Source organism: Euleptes europaea, chromosome 13, assembly GCF_029931775.1.
Source record: "Euleptes europaea isolate rEulEur1 chromosome 13, rEulEur1.hap1, whole genome shotgun sequence".
Classification (NCBI taxonomy): Eukaryota; Metazoa; Chordata; class Lepidosauria; order Squamata; family Sphaerodactylidae; genus Euleptes; species Euleptes europaea.
This window is the reverse complement of record NC_079324.1, coordinates 50,907,321-50,930,556: the sequence shown is the minus strand read 5'-3', so window position 1 is coordinate 50,930,556 and position 23,236 is coordinate 50,907,321. Positions and strand designations below refer to the sequence as shown.

Here is a 23,236-nt window from a genome sequence, read left to right as displayed (position 1 = left end):
AGTTAAAGAGACTAGGCAAGAAGGTGATGGGAAAGATCTCTGCCTGAGATCATGGCGAGCCACTGCTGGTCTGAGTAGACCATACTGACTTTGATGGACCAATGGTCTGATTCAGTATAAGGCAGCTTCATAGCTGTTCCATCAGCTATCCTGCACCGGAACTGAACTCTTGTTTGCTTTACAGTTTCCCATTTTCTTCAAGTGAACGGACCTAGATGGCTTGGTTAAGCCAGCTGTCTTGGTTCCGATGTGCTTAATGCAAACTCTGTAGGTCTGCTCAGTTTCAGATTCAGAAGTGGTATAAATCAGGTATGAGTGCTTTATACAGCTTTGGGTAATCAGCATTCCAGTACTCTGGAGAAGAATAAGTCCAGACATCTATTCTTAGCTCTCCACGTCCTTCCCCAAGGCCTCTGATTGTACCATACTTAAAATTCTGGGAATGTCCACCCTATGAACGTAACATGCAAGGGGACATGCACACAGAGGACTTAATAGTCCTTGTGTCCAGCTTTCTTGCCCCCTCTTCTCAGAGGTCTCATCGTTTCTGCCTTTTATCCCTTTTATCACATCCCCTATCTCATGGTCAACGGTCCATGTCATCCAGATAGGGTTGCCAACCTCCACGTGGCACTTGGACACCCCCCCCCCCCAATTATTACACTTGATCTCCAGATAACCAAGATCAGTTCCCCTGGAGAAAATGGCTGCTTTGGAGGGTGGACTCTATGGCAATATACCCTGCCCTCCCCAGGCTCCAGCTCCAAAATCTCCAGGTATTTCCCACCCCTGAGCTGGCAACCCTACATCCAGATCATGTTGGTTAATCCTGCCCCATATCTGTTCTGCCCCCCCCTTGCCATGCCCCAAGCAGGATGCTTCAGCGTTGCATCTGTCCACTGCTGACCCCCTTCCTAATTCTTGCAGACTGTTCTGGGTAACTTGTCCAGGCTACGTGACTCCTCCTTGTGACCAATGAGGGGGGGTCCTTGCATTGGTTGTTTCTTTGCAGCCCTCAAGGGTGATATTTCTATCTGATGGTTTTTCGAGCCTATCTAGTTTTATTTGCAAGAGGCAGGTTTGTTTGCTTGTTTTTTGGTGGGAGGTTGAGAGTTAATTCAGAGACTGGCTGGTATGGAAAGAAGCCAGCTTGGAGCTGATCACGACAGAGAGAAACGGCCAGAACAAAACTACTGGCAAGCGTTTCTCCCTCCCCCCAATGAATGTGGGAGGGGGAGATAAGGACAGAGGTGACTGTCTGAAATGTGGATTGTTCTGGAACTCGGTTACTTAAGGATGAATTTGTGCATCAGCCCTGTAAAGTAAATGAGGAATCCTCCTTCATCGTCATCTGGCTGGTAGGAAATGCAGGAACAAGTTGATTTCTCCTCCTGCTTGACCATGATTGAATGTGTGTGTGTGTGTGCATGCATACATAGATACAGGCACATCACCTCAATGGGAACACGACCTGTAACCGGGAGCTCCCATAATTAAATACTGTTTTCATACCAAAAAGTTCCCTGTATGTAGAAAAAAGTGTGGTGACTTAGGATCATAATACAGAGAACTTTTCTGTAATGATGTTGGGGCTTGTGAGTTGGGGTGTTCACTTGCGATCTCTCTAGACCGGGGGTGCCAACCTTAGGTTCGAGGGCCAGATCCAGCCCCTTGAGAGCTCTTATCTGGCCCATGAGTCAGCCAAGGCCGCCACCTCCCCACTCTTAATCTGGGCTGGCGAGGCATGGCCCGACCCGACTGACATTTATGTCATATCCAGCCCTTGTAACAATTGAGTTCGACACCCCTGATTTGTACTTGATAGATGATGTCCTTGATTTGGGTTATGGCTTTCCAAAAGAGTTAGTTTTTTCATACAGTACCTTTTGCATATATATATTTTTGACACTGTGGTTGACACCATGCTGATCACCATAGAACTGCCAGTCTACAAAAATCTGCCCATTCAGTTCTCCTCCATATGAAGCCAGCTGGGTGACCTTGGGCTAGTCACACTCTCTCAGCCCCACCTACCTCACAGGTGTCTGTTGTGGGGAGGGGAAGGCAAGGCAATTGTAAGCCAGTTTGATTCTCAAGTGGCAGAGAAAGTCAGCATATAAAAACCAACTCTTCTTAGAATCATAGAATCATAGAGTTGGAAGGGACCACCAGGGTCATCTAGTCCAACCCCCTGCACAATGCAGGAAACTCACAACTACCTCCCACACACACACCCAGTGCCCAGAAGATGGCCAAGATGCCCCCCCCCTCCCATGAACTGCCCAAGTTCGTAGAATCAGCATTGCTGACAGAATTCTTCTTTTTAGAGGTGTGACAAGGGGGGAAATACAGCCATATTTTCATACAGCCATATTTTCATACAGATCTTGCTTTCTAGGCACGTTCCTTAGGAAGGAACTATCCTAATTTGTTCCCCTGGGCAAAAAAGTCTGCACAATTCTTAAATATGAACTGTAATAATGTGTGTTGGTGGCACGCTGTTTCTGGGTGAACTCACTGCAGCTTGTCATGTGTCATGCTCCTAAGAGTGTTCAGCACTGATGGATACTCACCGTAGCACAGCAAAGAAAGCTGTTGATGTCATATTTTGGTTTCCTTTCTTTCTTGCATCCTTAGGTGGCCTTGCAGGTGGCATCGAGATCTGCATTACATTCCCCACAGAGTATGTGAAAACTCAGCTCCAGTTGGATGAGAAAGCGAATCCTCCACGCTACAAAGGCATTGGTAAGTGTTTGGCCTGGCCGTGGAGTCAGACTAAAAACCCGCTGATCTCTGCATTGGCTGAATGGCCGTGGGAATTGAGCTGATCTAGTGCCATGGTTAGACTAGGATGAAAGAGACCTAGGTTTCACTCTCCACTCAGTTCACTGTCTTGGGCGAGTCGCTGCCTTCTCTGCCTAACCTACCTCACAAGGTTGTTATGAGCATAGGACCTGTGAACATGCAAAGCTCACCTATATCGAACCAGACCATTGCTTCATCCAGCTGGTATTGGCCACTCTGACTGGCAGCAGCTGTCCAGACAAAAGGGCTTTCCCAGACCTGGTATTTGCTTTCTTTTAACGGGAGGTGCTGGGGATTGAACTGGGAACCTTCTGCATGCAAAGCAGGGACTCTCTCATTGAACTGTTACTTCTCCTTCATTTGGATACTGACTCAAAACCTACCTACTGAAAATTTTCAAAGGAAATGCTTATTGGGGTGCCATATTTTCTGTAAGAATTGCTGCCTCTTTCATAAAGTAAACAAGTCCCACTCAAATGCTCTCACTGACCGTCCTAGCCAGCATGGCGTAGTGGTTAAGAGTGGTGGTTTGGAGCGGTGGACTCTAATCTGGAGAACCAGGTTTAATTCCCCACTCCTCCACATGAGCGGCGGACGCTAATCTGGTGAACCGAGTTGCTTTCCCCACTCCTACACATGAAGCCAGCTGGGTGACCATGGGCTGGTCGCAGCTCTCTTAGAGTTCTCTCAGCCCCACCTACCTCACAGGGTGTCTGTTGTGGGGAGGGCAAGGGAAGGTGATTGTAAGCTAGTTTGATTCTTCCTTACGTGGTAGAGAAAGTTGGCATACAAAAACCAACTCTTATTCCTCCTCCTCCTCCTCCTCCTCCTTCTTCTTCTTCGTCATTAACTTGGGACATTTCGTATTCTTGGTCCATTAAGTTCTCTCTTGAACAGCTGTCTGCTATCCCATAATACACCTGGCCAGCAGCATACACCATGTGACAGTATGAAGGGAAAGAGGTTTCCTGCTCAGGAGACAGAAACTGATGAGTCATGCTCTAGAGGGTTGCTTAGCTGAATCAGTTAAGAGGATGGCAGGGTTCCAGCCTGGCTGGAGGAGACGGGGTTGTAACCTTCTGTTGATGTACGCTCTGTGCTGCGGTTTCTTGTACTGCTCAATATTAGAGGCTGCATCTCCCCCTGCAAGGCTGCCCCAAATCAGCCGATGTGAAAGCAGCCAGTGATGCGGGAGAGGTGGCAAGGGAGATGTGTGGAAAGATCAGGCAGGGTGGGCGGTCCCAGTAAAACGGTGTCAGGGCCATACTTGAAGAAGATGGGTCTATGGAGGCTGGTGCTGTTCACGTGCTTTGCTCAATCACATATATGCATGTCATTATGTAGCAATCGGAATTAACATGTGCTAAAGGCAGGGTGGCTGAGTGTAGCCTGGCTGTTTCCCAAGGATCTCTGGTTTGGCAAGAGAAACTCTTGGCCTCCTCTCTGTGAAATACACAAGGGAATCTTTGCTGGATTATATACAACAGTTTGCCTCTTGCTGGGTGCTTAGAAATTGACATCAGGTTGACTGCTGCCATCCAGCTAGGTCTGTAGGGGTACACAGTTGCATACTGACATGGGTTTTGCCCTTTCCCTTGCTATCCTAAATCTGCTTTACTGTATGGTCAGATGATGACTGCATCCCCAAACAGTTGTAGATGTTATATGGCGAGTGTAATGCAGGGGGCAATTGTTCTTGTGGACTTGAGCCTCCAGATTTTGAGAGAATTCTCTGAAGTCATCCCCAGTTCTCCAGGAGTTTCCCAACTTGGATCTGGTAACCCTACCCCCTATCCCCCGCCAGTGGCCAGGGGCAGCCTGGCAACCCTAGGCCCCACATGGAAATTGGCAACACTATTTCTGAAGGCCCTATGACATTATGAAGGTACTGGCTTAAAAGACACATCTGTATTGCTTCCAGCTAAGCATTGATGGCTTCAGTTACTTTTGATTCTTACTGTTGGAAGGAAAGCTGACCCCTCAGGGGTGAAATTTCTGCCAACGTTGAACAGGAACTGGAAAGGCTAAATGTCCTTTTTTGTAGTAAGAGGATCTGTGCAGCCTTGCTGGAGTCACCAGCTCAAGAGTTTTGGCTTGTATTTGGCCCCACTGATGAATGGGGAGGGGAGAGGAATTGAATTCTCAACAAAAGCTTCCATTGACTGGCTGCGCTGATTATAATCTTGCAGCCTGCAGAAAGCCTGCCTCGTTCCATGATATATGAAATTATAAAGGATTCTGGTATTGCCAAGGCTGCATATTCTTCACCTTCTTGAATATCTTGGTTTAAATAAAAAAAGTTTCTAGATGTCATGAATATGCGGACATACCTAGCAGTGTGTAGACAATTTCAGCTGAAGCTTCAAATCAGTCAGCAAAATTAGATTTCCAGAGCTTGTGGCTGGGATTTCAGTGTCCGTTGACCCACTTTAGAACCAGGAAGCCCACATAAATTGTGCAAAATAGGGGCAGTTATGCAAATCTGTATTGTCCAAGCAGGTCGCAGAATTCCTCTTGGCACAGCTTGTTTGCATGCAGAAACTATATGGTACATAAAAGAAAACAGAGCCCAGGAAATAGGATAAAAGTATTAATGGTTATGGCCCAACAGAGCTCCGGTTTTTCAGTCTGGCTCTGTTGTATATTATAGCCATTTTGAGAAGCAGGATTGAACCGCGACAGAGACAGAGGAGAGTCACAATGGTGATAAATGTCTGTAGAAGACCAGTCGTCTGAGGAAAGGCTGATGGAACAGGCTATATTTAGACCAGAGAAAGGAATATTGATGGGAGGGGTGGATGGGGGATATGTTGACAGTATAAATGTTTTTTTTTAAATGTCAGAAGGAGAGGTTCAGCCTATCTATTGACAAGCAGGAGATGTTGAGCTAGAGGAAGCTGAGTTTTTAGGCTAAATCCAGTTAAAGCTTTTTAGAATATAAGAGCTGTTGTGCAGTGGATAAGCTGCTAACAGGTTCTTCTAGAAATGTCTTCCTCAAGAAAATGTTCACCAGGGCTTAGCTGGGGGGATGCTTTTTCGTCCAAGTTGGCCAGGCTCTTATGGTCACTGTTTCAAGGTGTATTTATATACACTAGTCATGTACCCCGTTCCTTATAAAGCTGGTTTACTGTAAAAGTGGTTTACTGTTAAAAAAATGAAAATTCAGTGTGTTTTTACTGCATTATTTAAAACAAACAAACAAAAAACAGGATCTGATATTAGACTTCCAAGCAGAAAAACAAAAAACGGTTAGGAGTCTTTAGGGAGCCCCACAAAAATTGTGTTTCTGCAGAGATGGAAAGAGGCCTAAATTGATTCCATCGGAAGTTAAAAAATTACAGACCGATTTCATTATTGAATAATGACTATAAATTATTTGTTGCAATTTTAGCATCTAGATTGAAAAGGGTATTAAATCAAATAATACATAAATTGATTCCAAATTGGGTCTTTCTGCCAATTTTGGATTCCTCCAGGATTACTTCTACTTTCTAAGTGATCCTTCCCTCCGCAGGGCCTTTATGCTAGCTAGACTAAACGCCTTCCCATCGGCAGTTTTATTCGGGAGATTTAGTGGTACCCCTTTGGAAAAGAGAATTTGTGGCTGTGGCTTGAATCAGATAGACTCCATTTATCATATTTTATTGGAATGTGAAATGCTAGCCGACCTACGCACTAAATGTTTAATGCCATCAATTTTGGATAGGAACTCTTCCCCCCACTCTTTGTTCAGACTTTTACCGAACGGGGATGATCCAGAAACTACAGAAATACGCAGTAGCCATGTTTTTGAAGCAAGCTCTAATGATAAAAATCAAACAAAAAATATAATAGCTGCTATTCCGGTTACTCGTAGACACTCGTTTTCTATATATACCTTATATTCACTGTACTCCGGCATACCTCATCTTATTCATATCTATTGCTACAGATTTTGATATTGATGTTTTTATCATTTGTCAAATTCTGGAATACCTTGTACGCTTTGTTGTGCCAATAAAGGTTTTTGAATTGAATTGAATTGCCTAAATTGATAACATCCACGACTGGAAGGATTTATGAAAGAAGTGGTTCCCTCAGCCTGACCCAGGTTGCTTCCATTTTTTGGATAACATACAGTGCTCATAAGGAGATGTGACACCCATGGAACCCTTGAAAACTATCTTTTTTCTTTACAAGGGAGACAGTGGACAACATTTTTTTATTGTATTCTGATTCAAAACGGGTATACCCTGCAGGGGTGAAGGCAATGCAATTGCCCACCTGTCAACATTTCACAGGTGAAAACAGGGACGTTCTTGTATGACCCCGAGTTTTATATCAACTGACTCACTCATTTGCCAAGGAGTCCTTGCTGCCTGTAGTATCTCACTGACTGAGAAGATGCCGTGTGTTCTTGATAAGAGAGATGCTAGAAAAAAGTCCTTCTTCTTAAAACAGATTATCCTAAATATGCCTTGGCAGCTACAGTATGTGATGTGTTGGGCTATGCACTGTATGATACCCTAGTGTTTGTGCCCATATTTGCATACATGTGCCTCAAAGAGGAGATACATTCACTATGACATTTAACTTCTAGAAACAATGGGGAGGGATCTGGGCACACGAAGACCTTCCAGTGGCAAAAAATAAGCAGTGACTTATTTACTTCATGCATACCCAGCCTTTCTCCCCAACGGGGACCCTAAGTGGCTTACATCATTTTTCTCTCCTCCATTTTATCCTCACAACAACCCTGTGAGGTAGGGTAGGCTGAGAGGCATGTGTCTGGCCCAAGCTTATCCGACAAGCTCCTATGAAAAAGTAGGGATTTGAACCTGGTTCTCCCAAATCCTAGCTGATGCTGTAACCACCTAGATAGGTCCCAGGAAGTAGGACCTTTCCCTGGTAAGTGGGATCATTTGGCATGAATGTAGTTACTTCATGGGGCGCATTAAGCTCATGGGGTGCGCCATTAGACGGTTTTAATTTGATGTTTTAATCTGATGTATTTAAAGTAATGTTTTATTGTGGATGCTTATTAAGTTTAGTGTTATTGAGGCTGGTATGCAGTTTTCCATTTTTATGCTATTGTGATTTTACTGTATTATTGTGCAACGGGTTGTTATCCGGCATGAGCCTGGTCCTGGCCTGGAAACTGGGGTGGCATGCAAATGGAAAGAGCCACTGGTATTGGATATTGCAGGAATGGATCTTTTGGCCCACCGGATCCTTTCTAATCCATCTAGTAATAGATGGTACTTGTGTCATGACATGTTCACAGTTGAGGTCTTCTTGATCAAGTCAGTTCACTCTACTCTTCCCCCCACCTTTGCTGTTTTCTCCTTCAGCGGACTGCGTGACGCAGACTGTCAAAGGCCATGGCATCAAAGGGCTTTACCGGGGTCTCAGCTCCTTGGTCTATGGCTCCATACCAAAGGCCGCCGTGAGGTAATAGCAATTCGCTTTTAACTTTTTGGTCTGCTGTAGGGGAGAGAATATGAAACTGTTCGGGTTGTGAAGGTTCTCTGTTTTGTATCATGTCCTACGGTGGTCGTTGTCTTTTAAATAACATAAAATTATAACCAAATGAATGCCTTACTGTCTATGCTTGTGTCTTGCCACTTGCTCCAACACGATGGGATTGGCATCCAGGCAGTTTTCCCCAACCATGTACTGGCCAATGCAACTTAACTGAGAAAATGAGCTTTGTTAATCTGGAGTTTTAGTGATTCTGGGACCCTGGGCAAAAATCCAGGATGGGGCCCCAAAATCACTGCCCCTGCCCCTCCTGGTCCACTCCAGGCTCAAGCAAGGTGAATGCGTGTGTGCGTTGGCTGGCCTTTACCTACACTCAGAGGGGGCAGATGCAGTACTAGTAGAAGAAGAAGAGTTGGTTTTTATATACCGACTTTCTCTACCACTTAAGGAAGAATCAAACTGGCTTACAATCGCCTCCCCTTCCCCTCCCCACAACAGACACCCTGTGAGGTAGGTGAGGCTGAGAGAGTGTGACTAGCCCAAGGTCACCCAGCTGGCTTCGTGTGTAGCAGTGGGGAAACAAATCCAGTTCACCAGATTAGCCTCTGCCGTTCATGGGGAGGAGTGGGGAATCAAACCTGGTTCTCCAGGTCAGTGTGGTGAACAGCTGCTTTATTTCTCCCTCTGTATGGGGGTGGGGGATCAGGGCCTGCTAAGTTTGGGTTCAGAAACTTGGTTATATTTAGCAGTATATATGTGTGTAAAGCAAGTTAACATGATGCTTATCATCTTTTTGGGTAGAATATTTGTTTCATAGTCTCCTCTTCTTCCTCTGTCAGGTTTGGCATGTTTGAATTCCTCAGCAACCAAATGAGAGATGCACAAGGGAAGCTGGATAGCAAACGCGGCCTCATTGCTGGCCTGGGGGCTGGCGTGGCGGAAGCCGTGGTGGTGGTATGCCCCATGGAAACTGTTAAGGTAATAAAGGGTTGGGAGAAGTCTATCGTTTTCTGGCTCTCCGTTTGAGAATTCAGAAAATGAAGGCTTTGATTCCAACTACGTATAATGTTGGAGATCTATAATCAAATCTCCTGACGTGTAATTTAACCTTAAAAATAACCGCAGGAAGTGGGGGGAGGGGGAGATAGCATAGGGCTGTGGTACTGGAGGGGGCTTAAATGCCCCCCATACACAACCTGTTATCTGACTGAAACTCTCCTTCCTTATGGGTGGGGCATGGGGAGGAGGGTTCTGGAGAGATGTCCCCTTTGAGGTGCTTGACAGAACTTCTGCTATGTACTGTTGTTGCTTTCTGTGTGTATTGTTACAGGCATGTCAAAGGGCAGTGAAGTATTGGGAGAGTTAGACATAAGAACTGCTTTGCCTGCTCAGACCAGTCTGTCTCCACCAGTGGACAGACAGACGCCTTAGAAAGCTCACAACCAGGACATGATGGGAAGAGCCTTCCCTGATTGTCCCCCAGATAGTGGTTAGTGGATCCAATCATCCTCCAGGTAGCTTTCCTAAGGAGGCTACTTCCAACTTAAGTGGCTCTTTAAAAGGTAAAGGTAGTCCCCTGTGCAAGCACTGGGTCATTCCTGACCCATCCTGACGTTTACTATGTTAACGGGGTGGTTTGCCATTGCCTTCTCCAGTCATCTACGCTTTACCCCCAGCAAACTGGGTACTCATTTTACCAACCTTGGAAGGATGGAAGGCTTAGTCAGCCTTGAGCCGGCTACCTGAAACTGACTCCCGTCGGGATCGAACTCAGGTTGTGAGCAGAGCTTTTTGACTGCAGTATTGCAGCTTACCACTCTGCGCCATGGGGCTCTAAGTGACTCTTTAGGCAGGCTATAAATATTTAACTAAATGAACTTTGTTCAGTGGACTGGTAGGATGGGGTAGGTCCACCCCATTACTCTCTCTGACTGCAGATTCCATTATTAGCTATTGTTGATCGTAGCCATTGAAGGACCCGTCTTTCAAGAATGATCCAACATACATTGCTAGGCTTTTAATTTCTCAGAGCTGTCTTGCATTGAGTTGGACCATTCATCTGGCTGTCAAGTCGCAGCTGACTTATGGCGACCCTGTAGGGTTTTCAAGGCAAGAGATGTTCAGAGATGGTTTGCCACTTCCTGCCTCTATGTTGTGACCCTGGATTTCCTTGGTGGTCTCTCATCCAAGTAGTAACCAGGGCCAATCCTGCTTAGTTTTCGATTTCTGATGAGATTGGGCTATCCTGGGCCATTCTGGTAAGGGCATGTGTCCATCCGGCCCATTATTATCCACTCTGATGATGGGTGGCAACTTTCCCAGGTCTCAAGCCCAGAAGGGTCTTTCCCAACGCATTTTAAGTGGAAATGGCAGTGACTAATCCTAGGGTCCTTTGCATGCTCTACCACTGCACTTTGCCCAAGGTACCTGCAGAGTGGTACTTTGATGGCTGTTGACTATGGATGATGAAGAGTGTCCTGGTGTCCTCTTCGTAGGTGAAGTTTATCCATGACCAATGCTCACCAAAGCCAAAGTATCGAGGTTTCTTCCATGGAGTGAGAGAGATCGTTCGGGAACAAGGTGAGGCCTGGTAATCTCTAGCCTTGATGCAGCACTGCCCCTAGTGGCTGCCTCATTTAGAGTTGAATAGATCCTTCTACTCTCATCATGGTTCATGAAACAACATGGGACTCTCCTTGTATCAGCTCACGAGAAGACAAAGCATCTAGAGCGGGGGTGTCAAACGTAAGGTCTGCAGGCCCGATAAGGCCCCTTGAGAGCTCTTATCCGGCCCTCAAGGCAGCCACCCCCTTCACTCTCAATTGGCTGGTAAGGTATGGCCCGGCCCAACCAAGATGGCCATCTGTCAGCAATGCTGATTCTGTGACCTTAGGCAGATGATGAGAGGGAGGGCATCTTGGCCATCTTCTGGTCACTAGGGGTGTGCGGGGTGGGGGGGAGGTAGTGGTGAATTTCCTGCATTGTGCAGGGGGTTGGACTTGATGACCCTGGTGGTCCCTTCCAACTCTATGATTCTATGATTCTAAGTGACATGTATGTCATACCCAGGCCTCATAACAATTGAGTTTGACACCTGATCTACAGCCATAGTAATTCCTTCAGATTCCCAAGGTTTTGTTCTCCTGAAGCCTTTGTGTAAACTTCATTTGGGTCTGAGGGGGGTGAGGGAAATTGCGTTGTTATCTTTGAGTCGCCTCAGCTCTGATGGGCGGCTGAAGTGGCTCTCTTCTTATTGTCGAAGGCTTTCATGGTCAGAGTTCAGAGTTCATCTGGAAGATGCCTGCCACAGTTGCTGGCGAAACGTCAGGAAAGAAAATTCCAAGACCACGGTTACACAGCCCGGATAACCTACAAGAACCAATGAACTCTGACCGTGAAAGCCTTCGACAATATTTTGTAGAAGAAATTAATTTTGGACCCAATTTTTGGGACTGCACATTTTTGTTTATGGTTCATCCAGACACAGGCAAAACTGACTTTCTGTTGCATGTAAATGTGTGCGTCTAGATTTTCCCCTGTCCTCAAAAAGCATACACAGAGAACAGATTATGCTCCCCTCCCCACATTAGGATTGGTATCTGTGTGAAAGAGCAGTCTTCTGCCAGAAAAGTCATTATGTTTCTCCTTTTCCCTTTTCTGCTGCAGGTTTGAAGGGAACATACCAAGGCTTAACAGCCACTGTCCTAAAACAGGGATCAAACCAGGCTATCCGCTTTTACGTCATGACGGCACTCCGGAATTGGTACAAAGGTATTTGGCCCATCTACAATCACATCCATTCCCAGCATGCTCTGCTTTCCTTCTGATGGGTGCTCTCTGATGAAGCTGTAGGCTGAAATCCATCAATGGAAGGCAAAACAAATCACTTGCACAAGTGGAACTTTTGGTTTTCTTTTCATAGCAATGCACAGACGCCCCTGGTTTTTTGCAGGGTGATTTAAAAAAAATGGGGGAAGGGGGGTTTACCCTAGACATCACAGCCAGTGTGGAAGAATATTTAGTATTTTATTTAGCTTTGTCAACGTTAGGAGTGCTTCACATAAATTAGCTTGTTACTTACAATAGACTTGTAAAGCAGGCCAATTTTATTCTCCTCGTATAGGGGAGCTTGCAGCTGAGGCGAGGGACAGTGGCTTGCCCAAGGGTCACCCAGTGAGTTTGTGGCAGAGGTGACATGGACTGGGGACCTCCCAGATCTCAGCTAATTCTGTTAGCCCCCATGCTACCCCAGCTCCTAACCCTGGTGTAGAGGTTGGTGTCTGATTAGGACTGGGAAGACCCATGTTCTAAATCCTTGCTGGGCGACTTCGAGCCAGTCACTCTCAGTCAGCCTTACCAAACTTGCAGGGCTGTTGTGAGGATAAACTATAAGCCAGAGCATGCTTTCCTGAGTTCCTTGGAGGAAGCATGAGATTAAAATGTAATGGATGGCAATGTTGCCTGCCCCTCTTTGGATAGGGGCCATAAGGCCACTGAAGTGGTCTATAGCTGTATGGTAACTGATTTCACGCAGGCTGTTTATGGGGCAGAACAGGTCATCTACTGGTCTCAAGAGAAGTGAAGCAAGAATGGCAGGACTCTGCCAACAGAGGCCCTTTGTGATGTCCGAGGAGGTTAGCCAATTACATGAAAGGAGACAGGAAAAACAAATCAGAAGGGGCGTATAGGACTGTTAGGGCGTACTGGGGACATTGCAGCCAATCTTAGCAACGATCCCTTACTTGGTGTGAACTAAAAGGGGACCTCTTCTTGTTGTTTTTTCTGACTATCTTTTGTGGTGTCTCCATGTTCTAGCTGCCAAACCTAGGCATGTATTCTTATGTGTCATTGGGTTAGTCCTAATAAAACATATTACATGGATCGTGTGCATGCATTTTTCTTGGCCATCTTTTTAAGAAGCATGGCCTTATTTGTGGCTAAGCCACTAGGTGGAGATGTTCACCTACATTTGAGTTTTCCCCATCCTCACAGCGATACAGTATATTGCAATCAGTGCAAAACTCTTGATCTTTCTGAAGTATGCCCGCCTAGTCTTGTTTTGATTTTAACAACCAGCTATGGTAGACGTGCTGTTTAATAACAAGTTGGCTTCCTAAGGTCAACTCCCCCACTGTTAACGAGAGCAGGTCCTTTGGATGTTTGTTTAAAATGCACAAAAACACGGCTGTTCCGTCTGTTGGATCGCCATCCATTATCTACCATGCTTTTCTTCATCTCTTTTGTTGCTGTGTTTTTATATCACAGGAACTGAGTTGCTGGGGCTCATGGGTAGAGTACATGCTTTGCATACAGAAGGTCCCAGTTTCATTCCCCATCATCTCCAATTAAAAATGTCAGTTAGGAAGTGTTGGGGGGCAGGGCCAGGGGACGAGACATTTCCATGCCTGAGATTCTGGAGAGTGGCCTGCCATTTGGAGCAGACAGTACTGAGCTGAATGGGGTTGATTCAGTAAAAAGCAGGTTGTGGCTCAGTGATGGGGCGCCTGCTTTGATGCAGGAGGTTCTAGATTTCATACCAAAGATCCCCTGCTAATGTCCAGTTAATGGCCTGAGAACTGGAGGGCTGATGTCAAAGTAGACATTACAGTAATAGATGGACCAATGATCAGATTCGGTGTGCTTCTTTAAAATATTCATTCCCTATTTTTTTGTCTTTAGAGAGGGGCCTAAAGCAGCTTAAAAAGGTAAAGATAGCCCCCCTGTGCAAGCACCAGGTCATTACTGACCCATGGGTTGACATCACATCCCGATGTTTACTAGGCAGACTATGTTTATGGGTTGGTTTGTTATTGCCTTCCCCAGTCGTCTTCACTTTACCCCCAGCAAGCTGGGTAATCATTTTACTTACCTTGGAAGGATGGAAGGCTGAGTCAACCATGAGACAGCTACCTGAAAGTGACTTCCGTCGGGATCGAACTCAGTTCGTGAGCAGAGCTTTTGACTGCAGTGTTGCAGCTTACTACTCTGCACCGTGGGGCAAGCAGCTTGCAACTGTCCAAAAAAGTACAGGAGGTGGCAAATTATATCTTGGGCCAGTCCTGGATCCAGTTGGTCAGTTTGTCCAAGAGCTAAGAGCCCTTTGGCTCTTGCCCCTTGGCCTGTATCTCTGGCCATGCCCAAACTTTATACCTGGGGACAAGAAGAGAAAACAGAAGTAACAGCTCAGATGGGGCAGCTGGCAGCAATATTCTTCCTATTATAAGGTGCTACTAAATATTGAGGTGGAAGAGCAGGTAGAAGCATAACTTCTAAGTGGCCAGGCTGTGGTTTGGGGGTGAGAAGTCTGAGATGGCAAAAAGCCAGCAAGGATGGGCAAGTCAAGAGGTAGAATCTCCTTGATCTGAGTTGGAGGGCTGTGAATAAGAGCAAACTAAGCAAGGGAGTCAGGAGAGCAAACCCACCTGGGCCAAGAGTCTATCTAGAAATGCTCTTAGTGATCCAAGCCTTGCTGGCTCTACCTTGGTCCCTGGTTACCAGATGGGTAGAATCTATTTCTGAGCCTTCACTGGGACATATTGCTGGCATGGAATGCTTTTCCTGGCTAACCGTGTCTTGCTCTTATTAGTGCTTGTGTTTTTAAAAGTAAAATCAATTCCCATTGCAAGTCTGGCTGTTCTGATACCTTTCTCCCCTTTTAAAAATGTTCCTCCTCAAGGCGATGATACCAACAAAGTCTTGAACCCTCTGGTCACTGGGATATTTGGGGCTCTTGCTGGAGCTGCCAGTGTGTTTGGCAACACCCCGCTGGATGTCGTGAAGACCAGGATGCAGGTACAGCAAATGTCTCTTGGCCAGTGTGGTGTTTTAAAGAGGGGGCCTTGCTTTGTTTAGAAGAGTGGTTCTTGACCTTTAATCTCCCACTATAAAAAAAAAACCACCCTTGGTGTCAGGGACTGTGACTTCAACTGTAGCTCATCACTAGGTGTCCTTATTAGCACCCTTTTCTTGTAATATGAAGTTTGTTCCTCTTTTAAGAGGAACTAACCTTTCCCACAGTGTCATAAGAATTACATTTAGGGGAGGGGCTATGGCTCATTTTGTAGAGCATCTGCTTGGCTTGCAGAAGATCCCAGGTTCAATCCCTGGCATCTCCAGTTAAAGGGACTAGGCAAGTAGGTGATGGGAAAGACCTCTGCCTGAGATCCTGGAGAGCCACTCTTGGTCTGAGTAGACAGTACTGACTTTGATGGACCAAGGGTCTGATTCAGTAGAAGGCAGCTTCATGTGTTCAAGAAAAGCCATGCTGGATCAGACCAAGGCCCATCAAGTCCTTGGAGGTTGGTCTGTTGACACAGTGGCCAACCAGGTGCCTCTAGGAGGCCCACAAACAAGATGACTGCAACAGCATTATCCTGCCTGTGTTCCAACACACCTAATATACTAGGCATGCTCCTCTGATCCTGGAGAGAATAAATATGCATCATGACTTGTATCCATTTTTACTAGTGTCCTTTCTCTTGGTTTTGCCAGCCATTACTCATGGCTCCTGTCTATCCTTCCCCACTGGCTATTTGTTTGAAATGGGCTATGGGCCGTGCACGCACACACAAAATATTTGCCAGGCAGGTAGGGGTGTGTAACATCTTTTTTCCTCCTCTCTTTGTAGGGTCTTGAAGCACACAAATACAAGAGCACTTGGGACTGTGCCTACAAGATCATGAAGTATGAAGGACCCTTGGCGTGAGTTCTGCCATTTTCTGTTTCTTGAAAGAGTGGCTCTGGAGGGACTTGTGCCCAGCCCCATGTGCATAAAATGAGTCTGAAAGTGGTTGACACACATTAAAATCTGGGTCATAATGTGCTCTCACACTAACCTACTTCAGAGTGCTGCTGTGAGGATCTGACTAGGGTTACTACAGCCTAATGGATTCTGTGACCTGTCCATTTACCTCTTTCCTTTACTGTCACCCTCTGCAGGTTTTACAAGGGTACCATCCCCCGTCTGGGCCGGGTCTGCTTAGATGTGGCCATCGTCTTCATCATCTATGATGAAGTGGTCAAGGTACTCAACAAGGTGTGGAAAACTGACTGAAACGGACGTGGTGGGAAGCCATGGGGCTGTCCCCGCACCTGCCAGGCAACAGCTGGGAGAAAAAAACCGATGTGACCAACCTCCAAGGGCATTCTAGGGGTGTCTGCATGAATGTGCCTGGAGTGCGCCCGACCCTTCTTCCTATGCTGCGAAAAGGACACTAACCCCGTCCCCAACCAGCTGTTTCCATATCAAGCTTTCTGACTTTTATTTATCAGAAGGAACTTTGGAGAATTTTAAATTATTGATTGTGTGGTGACGTGACCAGAGAAGATTGGGGGCGGGGGGGGGGGACACAAGTCCAGATACCGTCTGCTGCCAGACCATCTCTGCAATCCTGGGGAGTGGGGAGAGGATTTCTCTCAGTGCCCACGAGAAAGGGAGCAAAGAAACATTCCTTCTCCCCACCTCCACACATTAGGATGCAGTTCAAGCCAAGTTGCCTTTTACAAACCATACTAATTTAGGATCCGGGTTTGGGTTTTCTTGCCAGTGGTGTGGTTCTGTGCCTTTCACTCCAAGGGGTACCATAAAGAGCCAATGGTGGGCCTTTAGCTAGGGAGAACTGTACAGAAATAGCATGGGGGGGTGTCACTCTCAGTCATTCCTCTCCTATAATCTGCCAGCAGTGGGTACTTAGAGATTACCATTGACTTGCTTACCAAGGGAGCCATCCCAGAGAAACTCAAAAGGCCGGGCGGGAGAGGGTGGGTGGGAATCAGATGCCTGGTGGCCTTCATTCCTGTCTTGAACCATCACCCCCAGTTTTGTACTTTGCACATTTCAGGGACTGTGGTTGTGGGTGGAGGGAACGCTTGGAGGATTTTGACAAAACAGAAATGTAATTCATTCCATAAGTCCTCCCAACAGCTTCTCTCAACAGCTGATTCCTCATGACCCTTTCCTAGTCCTTTTCAGTCGGAAGCAGGCACCTTAGGTCCAAGCTAGGTGGGATGATGGGATATCGGTTGGAGGCTATCCCAGGTTTTCACAGATAGCCTACATTAGGGGCTGGGGGAAGGAATGGCTTCCCTCCATGCTGTTTTTACAACCTTCCCCCCCCCCCCCCAGAGCTGTTTGGTCCCAGAGGGAACTTATGCAGGTATGCCATGGCATATGTTTTGTGCCATGCCGGAGCCTCAATCTGACCCCAACCCCCCTCATTGTTTACGAGGTTGTGTTTTTGTGTTTGTTCTTTTTTAAAAAAAGAAAGAGCAAGATACCTAATCATGGATCTCCCATTTTGAGATTTAGTTTGGCCTTTTAAGTTTCAGGGGTCTGACCTGTGTGTGGGCTTGCTGGCTCAAGAACACGTAGAGGGGTTCTCTGTAGAGACCCCTATCCTGGGCATAAGTAGCGGGGAGGCAGTTGTCTACCGCTGGCATCCTTTTAACCAGCCTGGTCATGTCTGATTTTTAGGGTTTCCTCACAGATTTCTTAAGGCTGACACAAATTCAGATTCCAACCTTTATTGGCATAGATCTTTCAAATACAGTAATCAATGGTTGAAATACAATCTTTAAGCAGTAAAATATCAATACATTAGTTAAAATCTATAAATCTTAATGTGCTATGTAACCCGTTTGATAAAGCCTAACTCTGTGGAGGAGCTTGGCGCAGCGCTCCTAGAGAGGTTTCCAAGAATCTTGCTACCATCAATGTTATATGCGCATTACTGTCTCCTAATAGGTAGCGCACTGGGCCCACATCTGTTTGGGCTAGACTATCCTTAAGTAGTGGTAGCAGGAATTTTTCCCACAGGGGCGCATGAAGATCGCAGTGCAGTAAGATGTGGGCTACCGATCCGGGTGGCCTCTTTGTGCCAACACAGCCTCTCTCTTCGTAAGGGATTTTGATGTATCTGGCTCTAGTCATAGCTGTTGGAAGTCGATTTAAGCGAGCCAGCATAAACTGGCATCTTAACATCAGAGAGGTCAAGTTTGAGAAATAGTTTGAAAGCTAATCTCAAGCTGGATAAACGGCAAAAAAAGAACGGTGAACATGTTCTTATTGCATTGGAATATACAGACTGACATTAAGGCAGACACCTTTTTGCGCAGTGTCCAGTGAAAGATCGACAGGCCATTCTTCTTCCCTGGACCTTTTAAATTTCCCTCAGTTGTTCCTGAGGTGAGTTAAATCCCTGCCCACAATGAGCGCAGTCCATAATTAGTTTGTTTACGGTGAGAGTTGCAGCAAGGCTGAGCAGAAAAACGGAGCAGCTGGCAGTGTGGTTTTACCCTTCAGATTCGGCTTCGTGGTGCCCTGGGCAGCAACATCCTCCCCAGTGAATCAATTTCTTCTTTTTAAATAGCACGTTAATCTCGCTCTCGTTGGATTCCTTCGCTTCGAGGGCCATAAGCAAGTCCCTTGATAACAAGTTTGGGCAAACACGATGCTCACACGGCATAGGAAAGGGACCATCCCCCCTCTCTTTGCCCAGGTGCCAAGGGAAATCGCAATGATTCCATGACCAATTTGTGCCAAATCTTTTATGCCCATGTCCGAAATATTTGTGGTGGTGGTCTCCCCTGCCCTTGTTTCGTTATGTACTGTTTAATTAAGTGCAGCCTGTTGTAGGAGGGAGATTGCAGGGGGCAAACCAGGGAAAAACCCAAGAGAGATCTGCTCTTTTGCCAAGATTGAGATATAATCACAAAACGAATGAAAACGATACGATGAACTTTTGAAAGCATTGGGATTTAAATGTGAAACACTTGAACATTTTGGCTTGGTGTATCCAACTGAATGTGGACATTGGTTATAACCAGTCTTATTTCCTGGAATATTTCACAGAAATAGGGCTGCTTGGCCTTGTCCCTGTAACCTCTTACACCCAATTGGCTTATTGTAGTCTTCCTACTGTGGGCTGGTGATTGCACAGTACCCTACCACTTTTCCTGTTTTGATCATGTGGTGCGCTGTTGCAGATGCTTAGGTTTTGTCGTTCCTGTTTTACCAGCCAAGAATTTCTTGGATTGTCTGAAATTGAACGCGTTAAATCCATCACTGCACTGGCAGACCAGCAGTACAATGGCTCTCCTAGGAGTCCCCAGATTGAGCTGTCCAATGAAAATGCCGCTAATAAAACCAAAGTTGCCTGTCCACTTAAGTCTCTTCGCTGTTTTGCTGAATTTCAAACCCTCAATCTACCTCTTGGTGCAAGGAAGAATTTCCGTGACGCGTGAATCCACTAAGAAGAGCAGGGAAGGGAAGAATTTGTGTCTCCTGGATGTTTCTATATATAAATGCACTCCTTCAACATAAAGTTTTCTGAGTCTTAAAGAGTCACATCCAATAATGGGGGACTGACCGTGCCTCTATCATAGTGCCTCTCTGGTTTTTTCAGTTAAAAGGATTGTGGGTAGCTGGTGCTGAGGGTCTTGGAGTGAGACAATGGAGAGCTGCTGCCAATCAAAGTAAACAATATTGAGCTAGGTAGATGTGACTTGTTGGTAGAGCACATGTTTTGTCCATAGAAGGTTCCGTTCCTGACCTCTTCAGCTAATGGATCTTAGTTAAGTGTCTGGAAAAACCTTTCTCTCGCTGAGAACCTGGACAGCCACTGTCAACCGGAAGTCACTGAGCTATTGTAGTGTCTGTTTTCTATTTCCAAGCTCATCTAACACATCTGTTTGCTTTTACCTGGGCCGATGTTAATAGGATTGAAACTCTTGTGCAAACTGAAGTTTGGGGTCCATTCTCCTCTCTGACCCGTAATTTGAGTCTTGTTCTTACTCTGGAGTTTCCCCAGTGCTTAATGTTAAAAGTGGAGAATGTAAAGACTCCTAACATGCAAAATACAATAGGATCCTCTTAGCCTGCCCACCCTGACAATGGTGGGAACCTGCTGATTAAGCAGCTCTATGACCTGCCTGTCGGAAGCTCAGGCGGGGGGTGGGTTGCTTTCACTTTGAGAGGTCTGAAATCCCCCTAAAGCCAGAATGAGGGCTGCTGTCTATCCAAGAGTTTCCTAAGCAGTTCAGGGATGTCATAAAAATGACACTTGCTCTTACGACCTTCTGTAATAAAGACACATATATTGCTCCTTTGGAATAAAAAAAAGTTTAATATGCCACCCACTAGGCAATAGTTCATGCCCAACGTTTCCCTTCCAATCATGATGTATACAGTCCCTTGATCAGGGCAGGTTCTGGACAGAACGTAGCTGTACCATTGACTGTTCTACTGTCCTTTCTCCAAGGAGCGCAAGGCCCAAAAACAAAACAGACACACAGATGCTCTTGCAAGTTCTGAGCAGCCAAGAGTTGCTCTGACAGCTTTACAAAATGAGTTAGTAAGAATTAAAAGCAAAGTCGTGGGAGAGCCTCAAAGCAATGCTGCTGATCCATCCGCCATCTTGAACCCATTTAATTGCAAGTTGACCTGGGAGTGCGAGGCAGCGCCATGGGATTATCCCTTTCTCTACCCTTGCAACAACCCTGAAGCAGCTGCTAGTTAGCCATACAAATGTGCTGGAGAACTATTCATCAATCTTTCAATCTGTCTCATTTAGTTTCTTACCCATACATCTCCACTAAAAACCTGTAGACAATTCCTGTGCTCCGTCCTTCTCCTTCCGGCCCTGGAGCAGGCAAAGGTCTTCACTGGCAGCTACCACTATGGTTCTAGGGCTTTACTGGAGAGGGCCCAGAGTACCCTCCCTACCAGGCAATGCCCCTTTCAGACATGACGTGCCTCGATATATGGCAGAATATGAGGCATGGTGGACCCAACAGAGTGAATGAGAAACAGTTTATTAAACAAACACTATAACAGTTGAGTAAATAGAAGGACAGCTATAAAAATCGGGCAGAATTGATATAGGGACACTACAGTGGCACAGGGTAAAACTCACAGAAGGAAGCTGGCTGGAAAACAACTCCCTAATGTGAGACTATTTTACTCAGTTCCTATTTGTCCCTCAATACCTGATCCCAATAGGCCAGATTCACCCCTATCATGGGGCAAGGGATCCAGTCCCTCCAAAAGCAGCCTCTCTACTGCTCAGCTTCAGGGAGTGAAGAAGTAGGCTTTTATATATCGACTTTCTCTACAACTTAAAGAAGAATCAAACCAGCTCACAGTCACCTTCCCTTCCCCTCCCCACAACAGACACCCTGTGAGGTAGGTGGGGATGAGAGAGCTCTAAGAGAGCTGTGACTAGCCCAAGGTCACCCTGCTGGCTTCCTGTGTAGGAGTGGGGAAACAAGTCCAGTTCACCAGATTAGCCTCCACCGCTCCTGTGGAGAAGTGGGGAACCAAACCCAGTTCTCCAGATCAGAGTCCACCGCTCCAAACCACTGCTCTTATCCACTACACAACGTTGGCTCCCACACTCTCCCTCCCTTGGCAGGGTCTCATATGCTTTCAGTTAGGGTGGCCTCCTTGACAGCAACTGGTGCCTGTTTTCTCTCCATTTTAACTGGACCGAATCTTGACGCTTGGAGGATGCTTGAGAAATGTTAGCTTGCAAGGAAACTGGAGTCTTGGAACCTGTGTGGAGCGATAGGGGCAACATCTCCCCTCCTGCATTTTCTGTTGGCATAACTACGCTGAGAGGGGAATTTAAATCCATATCTCCCAGGTCTTAGTCTGACACCCAAGTTACTACACCATAATATATTAGAACTGTTTTTCTCTTTGGTACTGGAAATGCCTCTGAACCTGTGGGAAAGTGCATTTCCTCCATGATCCAGATAACAACAACAACAATAAATTTATTGCAGTCATCGACCAGAAAATGTCATATTGCATTTCTATGCTATATTTCCAAAAACCTAAAACCTTACATTTCAAGGATTGCTAACAAAACAGATAAAATACAGATTAAATACTAATTAAGCAAAAAAAAAAAAAAGTGCAAAACTTGGAGCAGTATTTCTATACAACTTACAACTCCTTATCCTTTCCAGCAACCCTTTTCTTGCTCGGGGCTTTCCCCACACAAGCACAAAATTTGGCCACTTGTTTCGAGATCATGGGATTTTCGCCAATTAATAACTTTCCCAGCCATACCTGCGCCGAACTTTCTGTGAATTTAGCTATCATAGGATAAACAAGGTTAACCCTCAATCCACTATAATATGGGCATCAGAAAAAAACACGAATCGTCGTCTCCACCTCACCCATAGCACATAGACAGAGGGCTCTCTAGATATGGTTTTTAAAATATTTGCCTTCCAGTATTGCTGAGGGCCTAACCTCACATCTTGCCAGAGTGAAGGCCACGATCCAGATTTTAGGAACCTGCATTTACTGACTTTGCTGAATGCTGAATCCACTGCGGGGGCCTTTTTCTACCCTTTTATTTTCCAAATAAACTTGAATTTGGAGGACCCTCTGGCTTTAAGACCCAGGAGGAACCTGTACGCTAGAACTGACAGGAGGGGGGGGGGAAGTCGGTGGGAGGGAGGGGAGAAAAAACTTTTTAATGTCCAGCCAATCCCCTTTTGTGCACTGGACACTTTAGGCCAGTGGCCGGTGGGTGTTTGTTTCTTGCATAAAAGACGGTCCTGTTGGGAGCCTGGCTCAACAGCACCTTTCATCGCCGTCCACTCATGAAGGCGAAAAGCCGGAGATTCTCTCCTCAAGCAGCAAAGATCTGTCCAGCGAACCAGATGCCGATGCTCAGTCACTGATGACTGCTTGCCAACAGTGGCCTCTTAAAGAGGCCGAATGCCTCTCCTGATGTGCGCTAGATGGATCGGAAGACTGACCCTTTCATCCCATCCCTTCTGAGTTGGAAGGTCATGTTGCTCTGACCCTTGGTTTAGGTCCCCACGAGCAAGAGAGAGAAACTGGGCCCAACTTCTTGGCAGGATTAAAGAGCCAGAAGGGCTTAAAGACGGTCTAGTTTAAATTTCAAGGCCAACGTCATCTCTGAGAAGGAGTGACTCCAGTTTTCTTGGCGTGAGG

The 23,236-nt window shown here is 46.1% G+C and overlaps 1 protein-coding gene across 1 annotated transcript in view; it reads left to right on the top strand.

Moving 5' to 3' along the window:
• The window catches only part of SLC25A1 (solute carrier family 25 member 1), a 45,630-nt gene extending 29,213 nt beyond the window's left edge, over positions 1-16,417 (top strand). Inside the window, exons 2-9 of the mRNA XM_056859071.1 lie at positions 2,638-2,745; positions 8,136-8,235; positions 9,105-9,243; positions 10,761-10,845; positions 11,932-12,036; positions 14,942-15,057; positions 15,893-15,966; positions 16,204-16,417. Of these exons, the coding sequence (XP_056715049.1) occupies positions 2,638-2,745; positions 8,136-8,235; positions 9,105-9,243; positions 10,761-10,845; positions 11,932-12,036; positions 14,942-15,057; positions 15,893-15,966; positions 16,204-16,318 (842 nt within the window). The 3' untranslated portion in view covers positions 16,319-16,417. The remainder of the gene's footprint in view (positions 1-2,637; positions 2,746-8,135; positions 8,236-9,104; positions 9,244-10,760; positions 10,846-11,931; positions 12,037-14,941; positions 15,058-15,892; positions 15,967-16,203) is intronic.
• Positions 16,418-23,236: the final 6,819 nt, after the last annotated feature.